This window comes from Phoxinus phoxinus, assembly GCF_949152265.1.
Source record: "Phoxinus phoxinus genome assembly, chromosome: 18".
NCBI lineage: Eukaryota > Metazoa > Chordata > Actinopteri > Cypriniformes > Leuciscidae > Phoxinus > Phoxinus phoxinus.
Window position 1 is genome coordinate 32,252,370 of NC_136893.1, and position 13,815 is coordinate 32,266,184.

At 37.0% G+C, this 13,815-nt stretch overlaps 1 protein-coding gene across 1 annotated transcript; it reads right to left on the reverse strand.

The window, feature by feature from the left end:
- Window positions 1-9,660: 9,660 nt before the first annotated feature.
- LOC306986315 (zinc finger BED domain-containing protein 4-like) lies at window positions 9,661-12,364 on the reverse strand (the record flags this gene model as incomplete). The annotated part of the gene is made up of 2 exons (XM_079589434.1): window positions 9,661-10,757; window positions 11,650-12,364. 2 exons carry the CDS (start codon window positions 12,362-12,364, stop codon window positions 9,661-9,663), a joined length of 1,812 nt encoding a protein of 603 aa, XP_079445560.1.
- Window positions 12,365-13,815: the final 1,451 nt, after the last annotated feature.

The window sequence follows — 13,815 nt, forward strand, 5'->3', positions numbered from 1 at the left end:
ATATTCTTCACTCTAAGCCACAATCTCATCTTATCAAATTATTTGAAATGCAAATGCTCTCTTTGCGTATCCTGCTTTTCAGGACTGCTCTCAACAGTTTGTCTCTCAACTCAATCTCAATTCTAAGTCATCTGCAAAACTGAATACAATTGTCACTCTATTTGCCCTCCTCCGTGGGCTTCACTGTCCCTGCATCTGTAAGATCAAAGGTATTTATTTATGGTCAAATGGCCCCTCTGGCCTCCCTGACAATGATCCTCGACCCCCCCCTGGTATGCTTTCTTTATACTCGTGAGATCAGAAGGTCTTTACATATTGATAAATAACCCGTCTTACTACAATGTCTAAGAACAAAAGTTAGAAAATATAAATCCTCTACCACATCACATTCTCATCCTCCTATTAATGTGTTTGAAATGCAAATGGACCTCAGTCATCTACAAACATTTCTCAAAGTCATCTATTGTCTTTCTTTACAGATCTTTCTTTACAGCCTTTCTTTTGTCAGTCGAACAGCGTTCTCGCCCTTTGTTCACACAAATGTTAAAGCCTCTCTCAATAATTTGATATTGATCCAGCCAATTCATTCAAATCTACTGTATATCATAAATGACCAAATCGATTCAGAATTGTCAACTTCTCTCAAATTTGTCATTCACCCATCTGTAATTGATAAAACATTTAATGACACATCTATGCACACTATTCAGACTATGAATAGCTTTCACTACCTAATACCTAACTCACTCTTATCAAGACATAAACTGCAGTCATCATCAAACACACCTGACTATTTACCGTTCATATTTCTTGTCTTTTCTCCAAAAAGATTTACATTTAAATCAAAATTTTAAACTTACATTTTGCTGTAGCTTTTACCTAATTTTTACATGGCCTCTTAACCATTTTCAAAACATGTCTATTCATTTGCTTTTACAAACGTCAGCTGTGTTGTTGTTTTTTTTTTGTTCATTATCATTACTTTGTTTCACCATGTACTAACGACCTTCAGGAGTTAAAACTATCTTATAGACACATGAGTTCAAAATCAACAAATCAAAAACAGTATTATTTTAAAGACTTCTTTTAAAGTCATTCAGTTTTATTTCTGAAACATTTACAATTTGCCCTAATTGTATAAGATCCTGTAACATTATTTCTTTAAATATCTCTGTGCCTATCATTTTCAACTGAAACACTGTGCTTTACTATAAATAGCTCATTAGCATTTACAGCGCAGGCTCAGATAACCGCTTTTAGCTGACATTCGAATAAGAGAGACTTTTGAGCCATTCCTGACTAATATTTTCACTTTCATAAACTAACTTAAGACTTCATCTATCATCTTGTTAACTCTAGCCTATAGCTTGCGTTATCTTTTCCATAAATTAAATGCATTTTCAATTCAAGCATAATTTTTATAGTTTCCTTTGCCCCTATAGGGAATTTAGACATTATGGGTGGTCGAGCATTCTCGGTCTCAGCACCACGTCTTTGAAACGCTCTACCACCTGAAATTAGAGACTCTCCAACATTAGAAGGTTTTAAGAAGTCTTTAAAGACACACCTTTTTAGAGCTGCTTACTGTAACTAATGTGACTATTTTACTGAATTCTATTGTTTTTACTATATTCTATTGTATTCAACTCTCTTGTATGTTGTTTGTAGCGCTTTGAGTTTCAAGAAAAGCGCATTATAAATAAAATGTTGATTATTATTATTATTATTATAAATTCCTACTCAGAATGAGTCTCTGTTGCACTGAAACTGTTTCAGCACACATCAAATTCAGATAATCAAATTGTTTTCAACCAAATCATAAACAATTTACAAACAGCACATCAGCTTGTAGTTCTTTCATAATCAACACGAACCAGCTCAAATGCCTTTTACACATTTTACATTTAGCAGCTGTTACTCCCTCAACACTGCTTCTACTTAGCTTATTTGATCTTTAGAAATCAAATAATTATTATTCAGTCTCAATAACGTAATCAAAAAGTTTCATTACCATAGGATAATGTCTGACTTCCAAATGTTCTCTCTTAGGAGTTTACCAATCTGCAATTAGAATAATCTAAAACATTTTGCAACTCATTCAATCTTCTTCAGATCTCTCTGTAAATTTCCGTCACCCCTGACCAGATCAAGCTGTTTTACACAAAAAGGACCTTCGAAAACCCCCCAGGGGAGTTTGAGCTTTACTGTCATGACCCTTGAGTTCAAAGGCTAAATAACCCATCTGTCTTCCTAAGGACAATGGTCTTTTCTTTACAAGTTAACCACACTGTTCTGTTTACTGCTTTCAAAATACATCCCCCATTCACTGCAACATCCCATTCAGCAATGCAAACAGAGCTATAATGCAATCTCAGTTGCAAATTCAATTACATAGCCAAATCATAGTAACATTACTCTATTTTACTAATCCATGTTAACACAGAAGCTTTCTTCAAATTTGTATCATTTTGGCATTTCTTTGTTTGAAACCAGTCTATGTTTATTGTTTCTTTACAATCAGAATCAAACTTTTACAAAACCATCATTTGCAAATCTCTTTAAGGTGAAAGCTTCAGCTGGTTACAACATTTGCTCTCTTCTGTCTCACTACTATTTATCAGAACTGTTCATACAGTATAAAGACATTTAGCATGTCATCAATTTCATTAACGCTGTTTGGAAGCTTTTTTCTTTTATCAAATGGTTAATCTGCAGACTGCTCAACTTAATAGCATCATTATGCCTCAGTCCCTAAATTACAGACAGCTACCATAGCCGCTTGCACCTTCAAATCTTTTATAAACTCTGTTATAAACATATGGAAGTCTATTCTTCAATATCATTGTTTTCATAACATTAATACAATAAAGCACATTCACATCATAATTAACACTGACATATAGAATGTTGCCCATTCTGCTTAATGAAACATTCCTCATGTTAATCCCTGTTAATCATATTCAATGCCTTATTTTTATCTAAAAAACTCACTTTTCAGACCATTTCAACTTAATTTGACTTTCTTTTCGCTCTGCTTCATCTAACCAGTTCAAGCAACACTGTTTGCTTACAATCCAACAATTCTCAATCCAACATTTCAGTTTCTTTCTACATCTGTTCTCTTTATCTGCAATCCAACAATTCAGTTCAACAACTCACTCTTTTGTAATTTCCATCAGAAAAAACAAACATTCTATCTTACTATCCTTTGCTACTTTTCAGTTTCTTCTCTTTCATCTTCAATTCAACAATTCTTCTTTTATTCTACCTGCTTCTTCAGTTCAACAATTCTGTCTGTTCACAGTTTTACACACACGCTGAACACGATCACAAAAACCCTTTTGTTACAATTATCCGTTCCCCAATTTCTTGCATGCTTTTCTGGCCATAATTATTTTCCCATTTTACAGAACAAAACAACCGGTGTATTAAAAAGTATTATTCAGTTTACTGTGAGATGACCCCGTGCCGACTGATTTCTATTTCCCAGGATTTACAAAATCGACGCACGTCTAATAATCTGTGAGACGTCTCTCTACAGATGCTGAAACAATTATGGCTTTTTAGATTAATATCTGATTAATCCCGACTGGTAATCTGCACCGGTCTTTGCCAAAAATAGTTCAACCAATCAACTTGAAACCACTTCTTGATCTGATCTGCAGATCTCAGTTAGTTTCACAAAACGAGTGTTCTAAGCCCACATACAAATCAGGTTATAGCACTTGTACCATGGAAATAGACCTCAGCCGCCCTGGTTCATTCACAGTTATACCTAAAATTACCCCCACAAAACAAAAATAATTTGATTGTCTTTTTTACCTGAAATGCTCTTACTGCCACCGGTTCTTTTCTGAATTCCCGTGGAGTTACCCACTGGCTCTGATACGATCGGCCCCATCTCTCTTAAGTCTACGAGGTAGGGCTGGATTATACTTTTAGGTCCAGGTTGATCAATCACCGTTCGCTCAGGGCCAGCGGTCACTTTCAAGGAATCCTCACTTCTGACACCAATTGTTGTGGCAAAACAATATTTAACAAACGCAGCATTCTCAGGCAAAAGAGACGTCAATATTCAATTTGTATTTAAAAGAAAATATACATTTATTCTGCAGAATAGTTCCCATTCTAGCCACACAGGCCAGCTGCAGGGTGAGGGTGAAAACCCACCAACCCTAACAGCCCAGTATGCAGGCCGAGTGAGACCAAGATAGGTGTTCTTTCTGGAGTCTTATAATGTTCTCATCAAAGGCATTCTTGCACCCACCCCAAAGGAACAAAGGAACCCCCATGGTCGCCTTACCCCTCCCTAGCCTGGGGTCTTCTCAGTGACACACACACACACACACCTGTATCAACGTTACAACATAAAGCTCAAAATACAGAACACATGGCATTCATATATTATCATTGAGAAAACTAAATAAACAAAGAAAAGATTAAAACTGCCACTACACTACTACTATTATTATTTTTGTTCTAGTTATTTTTATTAATAGTAGTATGAATACTACTTTTACTACAACTCTATCACAATTATGATTTTCTTAAATTGTCTCTATCTATATCACTAAAATACCTCATTGCTTAAACTTACCAATGTACCTGCATACATCACTATATTGATGTTTATATTTAGTTGTTTTCTTTTCTTCTTTTTTTGTCTATTTATTTTTTTATTTGAGTGTTCTGTATGTTCCTCTCTCCTATGTATGTGTATATATGACATTGATCCTTTACCTTGTATAAGCTACAATGTTTTAACTTGCAATAATAATAAATAAATAAAATAATAATAATAGTCCACCAAGAATCCATTTATTAAAATGAGCCTCATTTAACTCTCCATACCAAATATCTCCCTCACTTGGCACTCTATAAAGATTTAACAACCATGGTCGAATTAAATTCCATGCCTTTTGGGTATATGAACATTCCCACAAGCAATGTCTGATTGTCTCTTCTTCTCCACAGTTCATTCTAGGACACAGTGTGGTACGGGTACAGTTTCTTTTCTTCAAAAAAGTCAGAGTGGGTAAACAATTTTGTGCAACTTGCCAAGCAATATCTTTATGACAATTGAATAAAAAGTCATCATTCACATTCTTTCAAACTTTAACACATTCTGCGTCTATAAGCTTACCGACAGGGGTAATTTTGAATAAGAAAGGGGATAACTTTTCTTCTATTATCCATCTATTCAAATTATCGATTGGAATATTGGACGACGATGATTTTTTTAGTAAACATAGTAATCTATCATACATAGCTGGTCTAGTTTCTGCATGTGGAATATTTTGTGGCATCTTCTTATTCCATATTCTCATTATTTCTTGGCCTACCCAAAACTTTGCAAAGAAACTACTAAGGTTTGTTTCTTCGTCATTTAGACAAGCTTTTATTATAGGAAGAGAAAACATAGCGTCTAATTTGGTTTCAATGTCAGGAACTGCTAATCCACCTTTCTCAATTTTTTTACATACTATTTCACGTTTCAATTTCTCTTGATTAGAACCCCATAAGAAACGAAACATCATTTTCTTTACGGAGTTTAAAAAACGTCTTGGGGCAGGGAAAGTTGCCGCTACATATGTAAGTGATGCTATGATCTCTGCATTGATTATTAACACTTTACCTCTAAGTGTAAGATCTCTTTCTTCCAACTGTTTTATTTTCCACTCTATTTGATGTAATCTATAATTCCAATTCCTTTCCTCCATATCCTTACACCATATAATTCCTAGGATTTGAATGGCTTTATCTTGGTTCTTTAACCCCAAATTGTGTTTGTTCTGTCCAATTTAAGTATAGAATCTCACTTTTACTTCTATTGATCTTCATACCAGTTCCTAGCATAAAACGATCGCATACATGTAAAGCTTTTCCTACTGAGTGGTTATTTGTGAGTAGAAGGGCAAGGTCATCCATATATAGCGATAACTTTGCTTCTTTGCCCAAGCTCCCTGGAATTACTAACCCCTTCAATTCTAAGTTTTGCCTAATAGCTTGAGCTAATGGTTCTATAGCTAACACAAAAAGCAGCGGAGATAAGCCACAACCCTGGCACACTCCTGAACGAACTATAACAGGGGGTGACAGATAGCCATTAACCAATATACGACTCTGACACTCTGTATATAAGAGATTAATCCATCTGCGTATTGATTCACCAAGCCCAAAGCCATCTAACAATTTAGGCAAAAAATGATGGTCTATGCTATCGAAGGCCTTTTCGAAGTCTAATCCCAAAACACAAAGGTATTTTACGATCTTGTGCATATAGAAGAAAATATCGTAAATTTTGATGTAAAGATCTACCTTTAACTCCACTTGTTTGATCATTCCCTATTAAACTTGTCATGATAGTTTGAAGACGAAAAAATATTGCTTTAGACAATATCTTTACGTCAGTTCCCAGCAAGGTTAAAGGGCGCCAATTCTTTAGATCGGATTTATCCTCTTTCATTATCCTTGAAATGGTACCCTCTCTTAATGTCGGGGAACTTTATAATGTTTCTTATTTCAGTAAAGAGACTTTTTGTAATAAAACGTATCTTTTATTCACTTTCAGGTCGCTAGCAGGAACAGCAACAACACTTGTAGTCTTCTAACTCTCTGTCAACATACTCTGCCGGTAAGTGTAATGTTACAGACACCTAGTGGTTAGTTTCTGTACTCGCATACACAATTTCACTATCACTACATCCCCTTTCCATTAGACATAAAGAACAAGTTATTACAACTAATGGCTTGTATATTAGCTAACCACTGAGCAAGCTCTGTACACATTCTATCAGATGTAATGCATCCAACAACAATCTCAAGAATTATTCACTTTACAATCACTGTAACAATAATCAACCGATTTCATTTCCTTTTGTCTTTTCTTTTATGAAAATTCTAATAATTATGATATGTTTAAGCAATATTCAGAGGTTCAGTCTATCAGGAGACTTTACTGTGCGTTTGGATATTCTGAGTACTGGTGAATGCAAATAATGCACGGTAATTCAGCAGAGCTAAATAAGGATCTGAGTGGATGTCCACTGCTTTCTTGAGTAGTAGTTTCACTATGTGTACTCCTTTCTCTGCCTTTCCATTTGATTGTGGATACAATGGGCTCGACGTCACATGCTGAAACCCATATTCCTCAGCAAACTTCTGGAAGTCTTTGCCACTGTAGCACGGTCCATTATCACTGCAAACCACTTGCGGAATGCCGTGTCTCGCAAATATGGATTTTATGTGTGTTATCACACAAGCAGCAGATGTATTGGAAAGCAACGCAATCTCTGGGTAGTTTGACAGATAGTCTATCACAAGCAAATAGTTTCGTCCATCCAGGAAGTCAGTCCCAACTTTCTGCCATGGTTCATCCGGTGGATCAGTGATGATCATTGGCTCCTTCTGTTGCTTAGCATGATGCTTCAAGCAAGTATCACAGGTTGACACCATCCTGTCGATGTCTGCGTTTATTCCGGGCCAGTAGATTGCAGTTCTAGCCCTTCTTTTACATTTTTCTGTCCAAGGGTGTCCCTCATGCAGTTTTTTCAACATCTCCGGGCGCAGTGACTGAGGGATAATGATCCTGTTCTGTCTCAGCAGAAGTCCCTTGACAACACTCAACTCTGTTCTGATGTTGTAGTACTGGGCACATTCTCCCCTAGGCCAACCTCCATTCAGATGTGTAATGACCAATTGCAGACATTTATCTTTCTCAGTCTCCACAGCAATTTGTTTGAGTTTTGCATCTGTGACTGGAAGAGCTTCAGCTACCATGTTCACATGCTGAGTCACATCAGCCTCTGTGGAACTTTCACATTTTCCACTCTGTTCCACAGCTCTGGACAGAGCATCTGCCAGAACTAGATGCTTCCCTTGAGTGTAAATTAGCTCCATATCATACCTCTGTAGTCTCATCATCAGTCACTGGATTATTGGAGACATTTGATTCAAGTTCTTTTTAATGATGGCAATTAATGGCTTGTGATCGTTCTCTGCCACTGTTACGAACCCTTTTGTTAAAAGGGGCTACGTAAGGGTTTCACAACATAACGAAGGACACGTGAAACACGAGTACGCTGCGTTAACATTTATTATAGGCTACTCACGAAACATATAAACTCACGAAACGCGTATCACAGATAAAGACATACTAAACTCCAAATAATATGAAGGTAACAAACATTGACAAAACGGACAGCAAAGCAATTTAACTAAATCAAAAGAAAACGAAAAGCTTGTTTGCTGATTCTCCTCTCTCCTGCCATGCTCCGCTTCAGTGTCCTTTATAGTGGATCCACAGCGACTCCAACAAGGCGCAGGTGTATAACGACACACAGGTGCGGACCTAATCAACTCAGACCCAAAGAAAAGAAACAGTCATGACGTCATCACAAGAGAGGAAAACACAAGACACAAACCGTAACACTCCCCCACTTAAAGAAAGAACCAGTCTTTTTTTTTTTTTCAAAGACAGGTTCTGGATGAAGCGAACAGTAAAAACAATCAAGAACATAGTTACAATAAGACAAACCTACATATTAAAATTATACGTTTACCCAGCCCCGAGAAAGGGCATCTGCCACGATGTTGTCGGTTCCCTTCTTGTGATGGATCTCCAGATTATAACATTGAGCCATCAGCGCCCAGCGCATCAAACGTTGGTTATGATTATACATTTTATTTAAAAAAAACAGCGGATTATGGTCCGTATAGACGATGACGGGAGTAGAGCTATATCCCACGTACACATCGAAGTGCTGCAAAGCAAGCAACATTGCCAGAGTCTCTTTTTCGATCGTAGAATAATTCAACTGATGACAGTTGAATTTAGCTGAGAAATAAGATACTGGATGGGAGATTCCATCAGCACCACTCTGAAGGAGGACAGCTCCAACTCCGGCCGCGCTGGTGTCTACCTCGAGCTTAAACGGACAAGTTAGGTCAGGAGCAGACAGCACCGGAGCACTGCAAAGGAGAGACTTCGCACACTCAAAAGCACTTTGACATTCATTGGTCCAATTAAAAACAATTTTTGTGCTACACATCTTCTTTAACCCCCTGAGGTCGGCAAACGCGCGGGCGCGTTTTGCTCGTTTTTTTTTTACATAGCAGCAAAATAGACCTAAAATACTCCGTCGGTTTTGGTCATACAGACTTAAGAAATATGAAAAAATAAGCTGTTAAATGTCTACTTTTTTATGTGTCCACTTCAGGGTTATTATAGTTTTGCATTATTCATTAGTTTTTATTTTTATTTAGTTTTAACTTTGTGTTTTCAAATTCAGTTTAGTTTTAATTAGTTTCTAACGTGGGTTTGCTAGTTTAGTTTAGTTTTTATTTTTTGAAAATGCTTAGTTTTAGTTTAGTTTTAATTAGTTTTAGTATTAGTTTTAGTCTTTTTTTGTAATATGGGCTATTTGTCAGGGGCAAGATTCAAAAAGGTCAGAAAAAGTATTGTGTAATAATAACTCAACAAAAACATCATACAATTTAAGAAAATTTATTCAACAATAAAACCATTTCATAAAATGTACAAGTCTACAAGAACATGACTAATAAAAAAACTTGTGTCCCGTGACCATCCCTGTGTGACTGTGTATATGACGTGTGTGTGTGTTTGTGAACAAATGTGCATGGGTGAGAAAGAGAGAGATACTAAAGCAATAATTTGTAATTGATCTTGAGAAAAACACGTTGCTCCAGAGATGTAGTTGTTCTGTTTCTCAGGCCAGATGACAGCAGTCCACACAAAGAGAAGATGCGCTCCACAAAGGCTTGTGAGGCAGGGGCACTAACGAGATCCAATGCCACAGGGGCAAGATTTGGATACACAGCTTCTCTAGATCTCCAGAACTGCAATGGTGTCTCATTAAACACTCCCTGTTTCACTTCGCAGAAATACTTCTCCATTTCGATCAACAGAATATCGGTCAGACTCCGATTAGGCTGATTTGTGGAGGACATGTTGACCCTCTCTATATGGGATGCAAGAAAGCGGTATTTCTGAAGGACAGCTAGAGGGGCTCCTGTTGGAGTTTGAGTTGCCCTTGCAGTAGCACCATCATACTGAGAAGCAGCTGGGTGATACTGAGCTGCCAGGTTCTGCACAAAGGACTGTGCTGCCCTCTTCAATGGCACAGTGTCTGGTGATTGAAGAACCAGCGAAACACTTGGATCCATTAGGCAGGCTCCTGCTGGTGTTGCATCAAACTGTATTGAATCAGGGCTAAGAATGCCAGCAAAACGTTCTCGCAAGGAGTTCAGTAGTACTTGAGCTAATTGCTTTCCAACAGCAGTCGTCAGCAAGTGTGCCTCAAGGTTGAGCAGGCATGGCACTACTTGTGAGAGTGACTGACTGTCACTCTGAAGCTGGTCTGTGTGGACAGCAAAAGGCTCAAGCAGCTTGACAAGGTTCTCTAGCTTAGCCCAATCGCTTGTGAGAAGAGTGTCCATGCCAAAATTCTCAAGTAGTTGGTTTAGTTCTGTTCTGGTCTTTAGCAGTCTTTTCATCATATCAAAAGTGCTGTTCCAGCGTGTGCTACAATCCCGGACTAGAGTTTTGCCACATCTTTTGATCAATTCTTCATTAGCCGCTGACGATTTCCTCACACCGTGTACTAGTTTTCTTGCTTTTGTTATGACTGAATGAACACTTGTGTGCTTCATGGCATCTTTAAGAGTGAGCTGAAGGGTGTGGGCCAGGCATGGCATTCTCTGGAACTTGTTCTCCCCATCTTCAGGCAGGTCAAGTTCTTAGCAAAGCAAAAAGACAAAACAATTAGATAATTTAAGCATAAAATTCATACATATTTGTAACAATCCAACTTAAGCAGTTAAACACAATGGTTTTTCTCAATCACTTTGGAATATTTCTTGAATCATTAACATTTGCAAAGCAGTAAGTGCATTTCTGTATGTCTCAAATGTAAATATGAATTTCAGTTAACATGTCAGTGCATCAGAATGACAAGTCCTTGTGTCATTTTTTACAAACAGTCAATATGTTGTTGTAACACTGCATTTTGTAAGTATTTTCTGATATAAACTATGGCTAAGATGTTAAGACAAATGCAGAAGGTTGCACTTTCTTCTGTATGTATTAAATCAATTATAGCAGTATAAAGTTATATATTGAAAAAGATTGGACATCATATAGTTACACTTTTACTGTTTGTACTGTAATTTGTTGACAGAGCATGTCATTGTAATGCAGAAATAAAAAAAACTATGGATATCTTAATCCATTTCTGACATGGCCTATAAAAAATGGCGTTAAGTCATTTTGCATGTAGTGATTAAGTAAGATTATTCAACAGAGAACCAGTAGAATACATTATGATCAACATGATGATAAGCAACTGATAAAGCAGGAATCAGAAATGCAAATGATCATGTACAATGATTAGGCTAACTGTACATAATCATAAATGTGTCAAAGCATTTGATGTGTTCAAAAGAGTATGAACATTGCTTTTATTATGTGCTCAAGTTTCTACATGGTGTGGAAGTTGAACAAGTAGTTTTGACAATTTCAATTCAGATCTGAGAAATATACCAAAGTGACTGAGAGAAAAATGCAAATTTACCTCCCTAAACACTGCATTTTTAACATAAAAAAATAAATACATTTGTCATCACACTCACCAACGCCTCCAATCTCAGTCTCCTCCTCATCCTCCTCGTCTGACCCCTCTGACTCCATCCACAGTTCATTCTGCTCGTCTCCTACACCTCTTGGCTGTGCCTGAGAAACAGTACCATCTGAGTCTGACTCAAGGCTCTGCTCTCGCTTTTTATCCCTAAGAAGCCGCACAGCCTTCACGATATTGGAGCCGTTATCTGTCACAATGAGCAGCACTTTGTCTTCTCTTATACCCCATGCATCTAATGTCTGATTGATACAGCGAGCAATGGACTCCCCTGTGTGAGGGTGCTCCAAGTGGTGCAGGTTAAGCAGGGCATGGTGAACCTGGCCTCCGGGCGGATGGTAAAAACAAGCTGACACACCCATAAAAGATGATGTTAACCCTTTCTTGCTCCAACCATCTACACATAGGGTCAGCTTCCTCGCATCCTTAATTATCTCTTTTAATTTCTGCTTTGCGGTGTTCATCTTAGCCCCTATAAGGCTGTTGACTCTTGCAGCTCCAGGTGTTTTGAACTTTGGTTCGAGTACATTGGCAAACTTTTTGAAGGCAATCGACTCACACAGTTGTGTAGACATCCCAGTTTCAATAAACATATTAACCAACACTTCCTCCCGCTTGTGGTGTTCCTGCGTATCAACTAACCAGCAGCTACCGGGACGCCGGTGAAAGCACTCCTGTAGTGTTCTCTGTCCTGCGGTTGTATCCGGCATTCTGCCTAGCCCTGTAACGTTACCGGGGTTAGGTTCCGTTTCATGGGAGAGGTTATCGGCGGTCTCCTTTACTTTGTTGAGGTAAGCTTGGTTAGCCTCTTTGTGCGCACTTCTCAAATGTACTTTCAAATTTGTAGGATTTTTTCCTTTCAGACATTGCCCACATGTTTTACCATCTTCCACTGCAAGGCACTTGCTTTTATCTGACACACAGTCATATTGAAAGTAATCCCAAATAGGACTCTGCCGCTTTCTTCCCACTTTCGGTACCGCCATGATGCCATGGAATGTTGGATTTTCTGGTGATCAAAATAATTCCTTCGTTAATAATTCATTACAGAACTATACAAATTTCACACCTCTGTTTGTTCTGTATATTTATTGTTTAATGTATTTAACTAACAGAAAACCTCAAGATATAATGTAAGCTTGTATTATGAATTAACATGAATGAACAATAGTTTATGTATACATTAACATTAAGATTTTTCTATGTTGTTTAGCTGTGTTATTATGTATATTTGGAGCAAAGCACAGATTCACAGGTGTTCACTCAAAACCTGTGATAACCATGAATCATCATACATTTATATGTCTAGCACTAGTTTTGTTATGACCTTTGCCAAGAGCATAAATAGATAGAACTCAAAATGCAGATTAAGTTTCTAGCCATCTGATTGTTTAAGTAAAACTTGGTAACACTTTACAATACTGGGGCACTAATAAGCATTAATTCATGCTTAACTAATGCACAGATAATACTGAATTAATGTGTAACTCATGATTATCTAAGCTATTCATTAATGATTACTACATGAATATTAGGAATTAATTAAGAGTATTTCTGGTTAATTTATTATTTCATACATGAATTGTTATTAATTAAATATGCCATTGTGGATTAATTCCCTAATAACATTTTTTTTTTTTACTAATAGTGTTAATTAATATGTTAATACCACAATGAGCCAAAGCCTTGAATTTCAACTTCCAGATAATACAGGTAAACTAATATGCATTAATACATGATTAATTATTGCATTATTAGTGCAACTTTATGTGTAAATTACTACAATTACTAAATGATGAGTTAATAATGATGTGCCTCTCAACAAGTAAAGTCACAACATAATTATATGCATACCATTAGCTAATGATTAATTTATCATTAACAACCATGACTAGCTTATTACATGGCTACATACCAAATAAATCATTACTTTGAAACAAAATATTGATTTAAAAAATGAGTTTATTGATAGTTTAAGATTGTATTGCTTCCGCTAAACTTCCGCTAAAGAAAATAGTGCGCTCCGTCTACGGTTAGAATTCTGTGAGTCCATATAGCAACGCTCTGTTTTTCACGGCAACGGTCATATACTCCGAGTCCGCAGCGGTGTGTTATCAAGAAATAACAGACCACATTCTACATTGGAATTCAACCAAGCCAT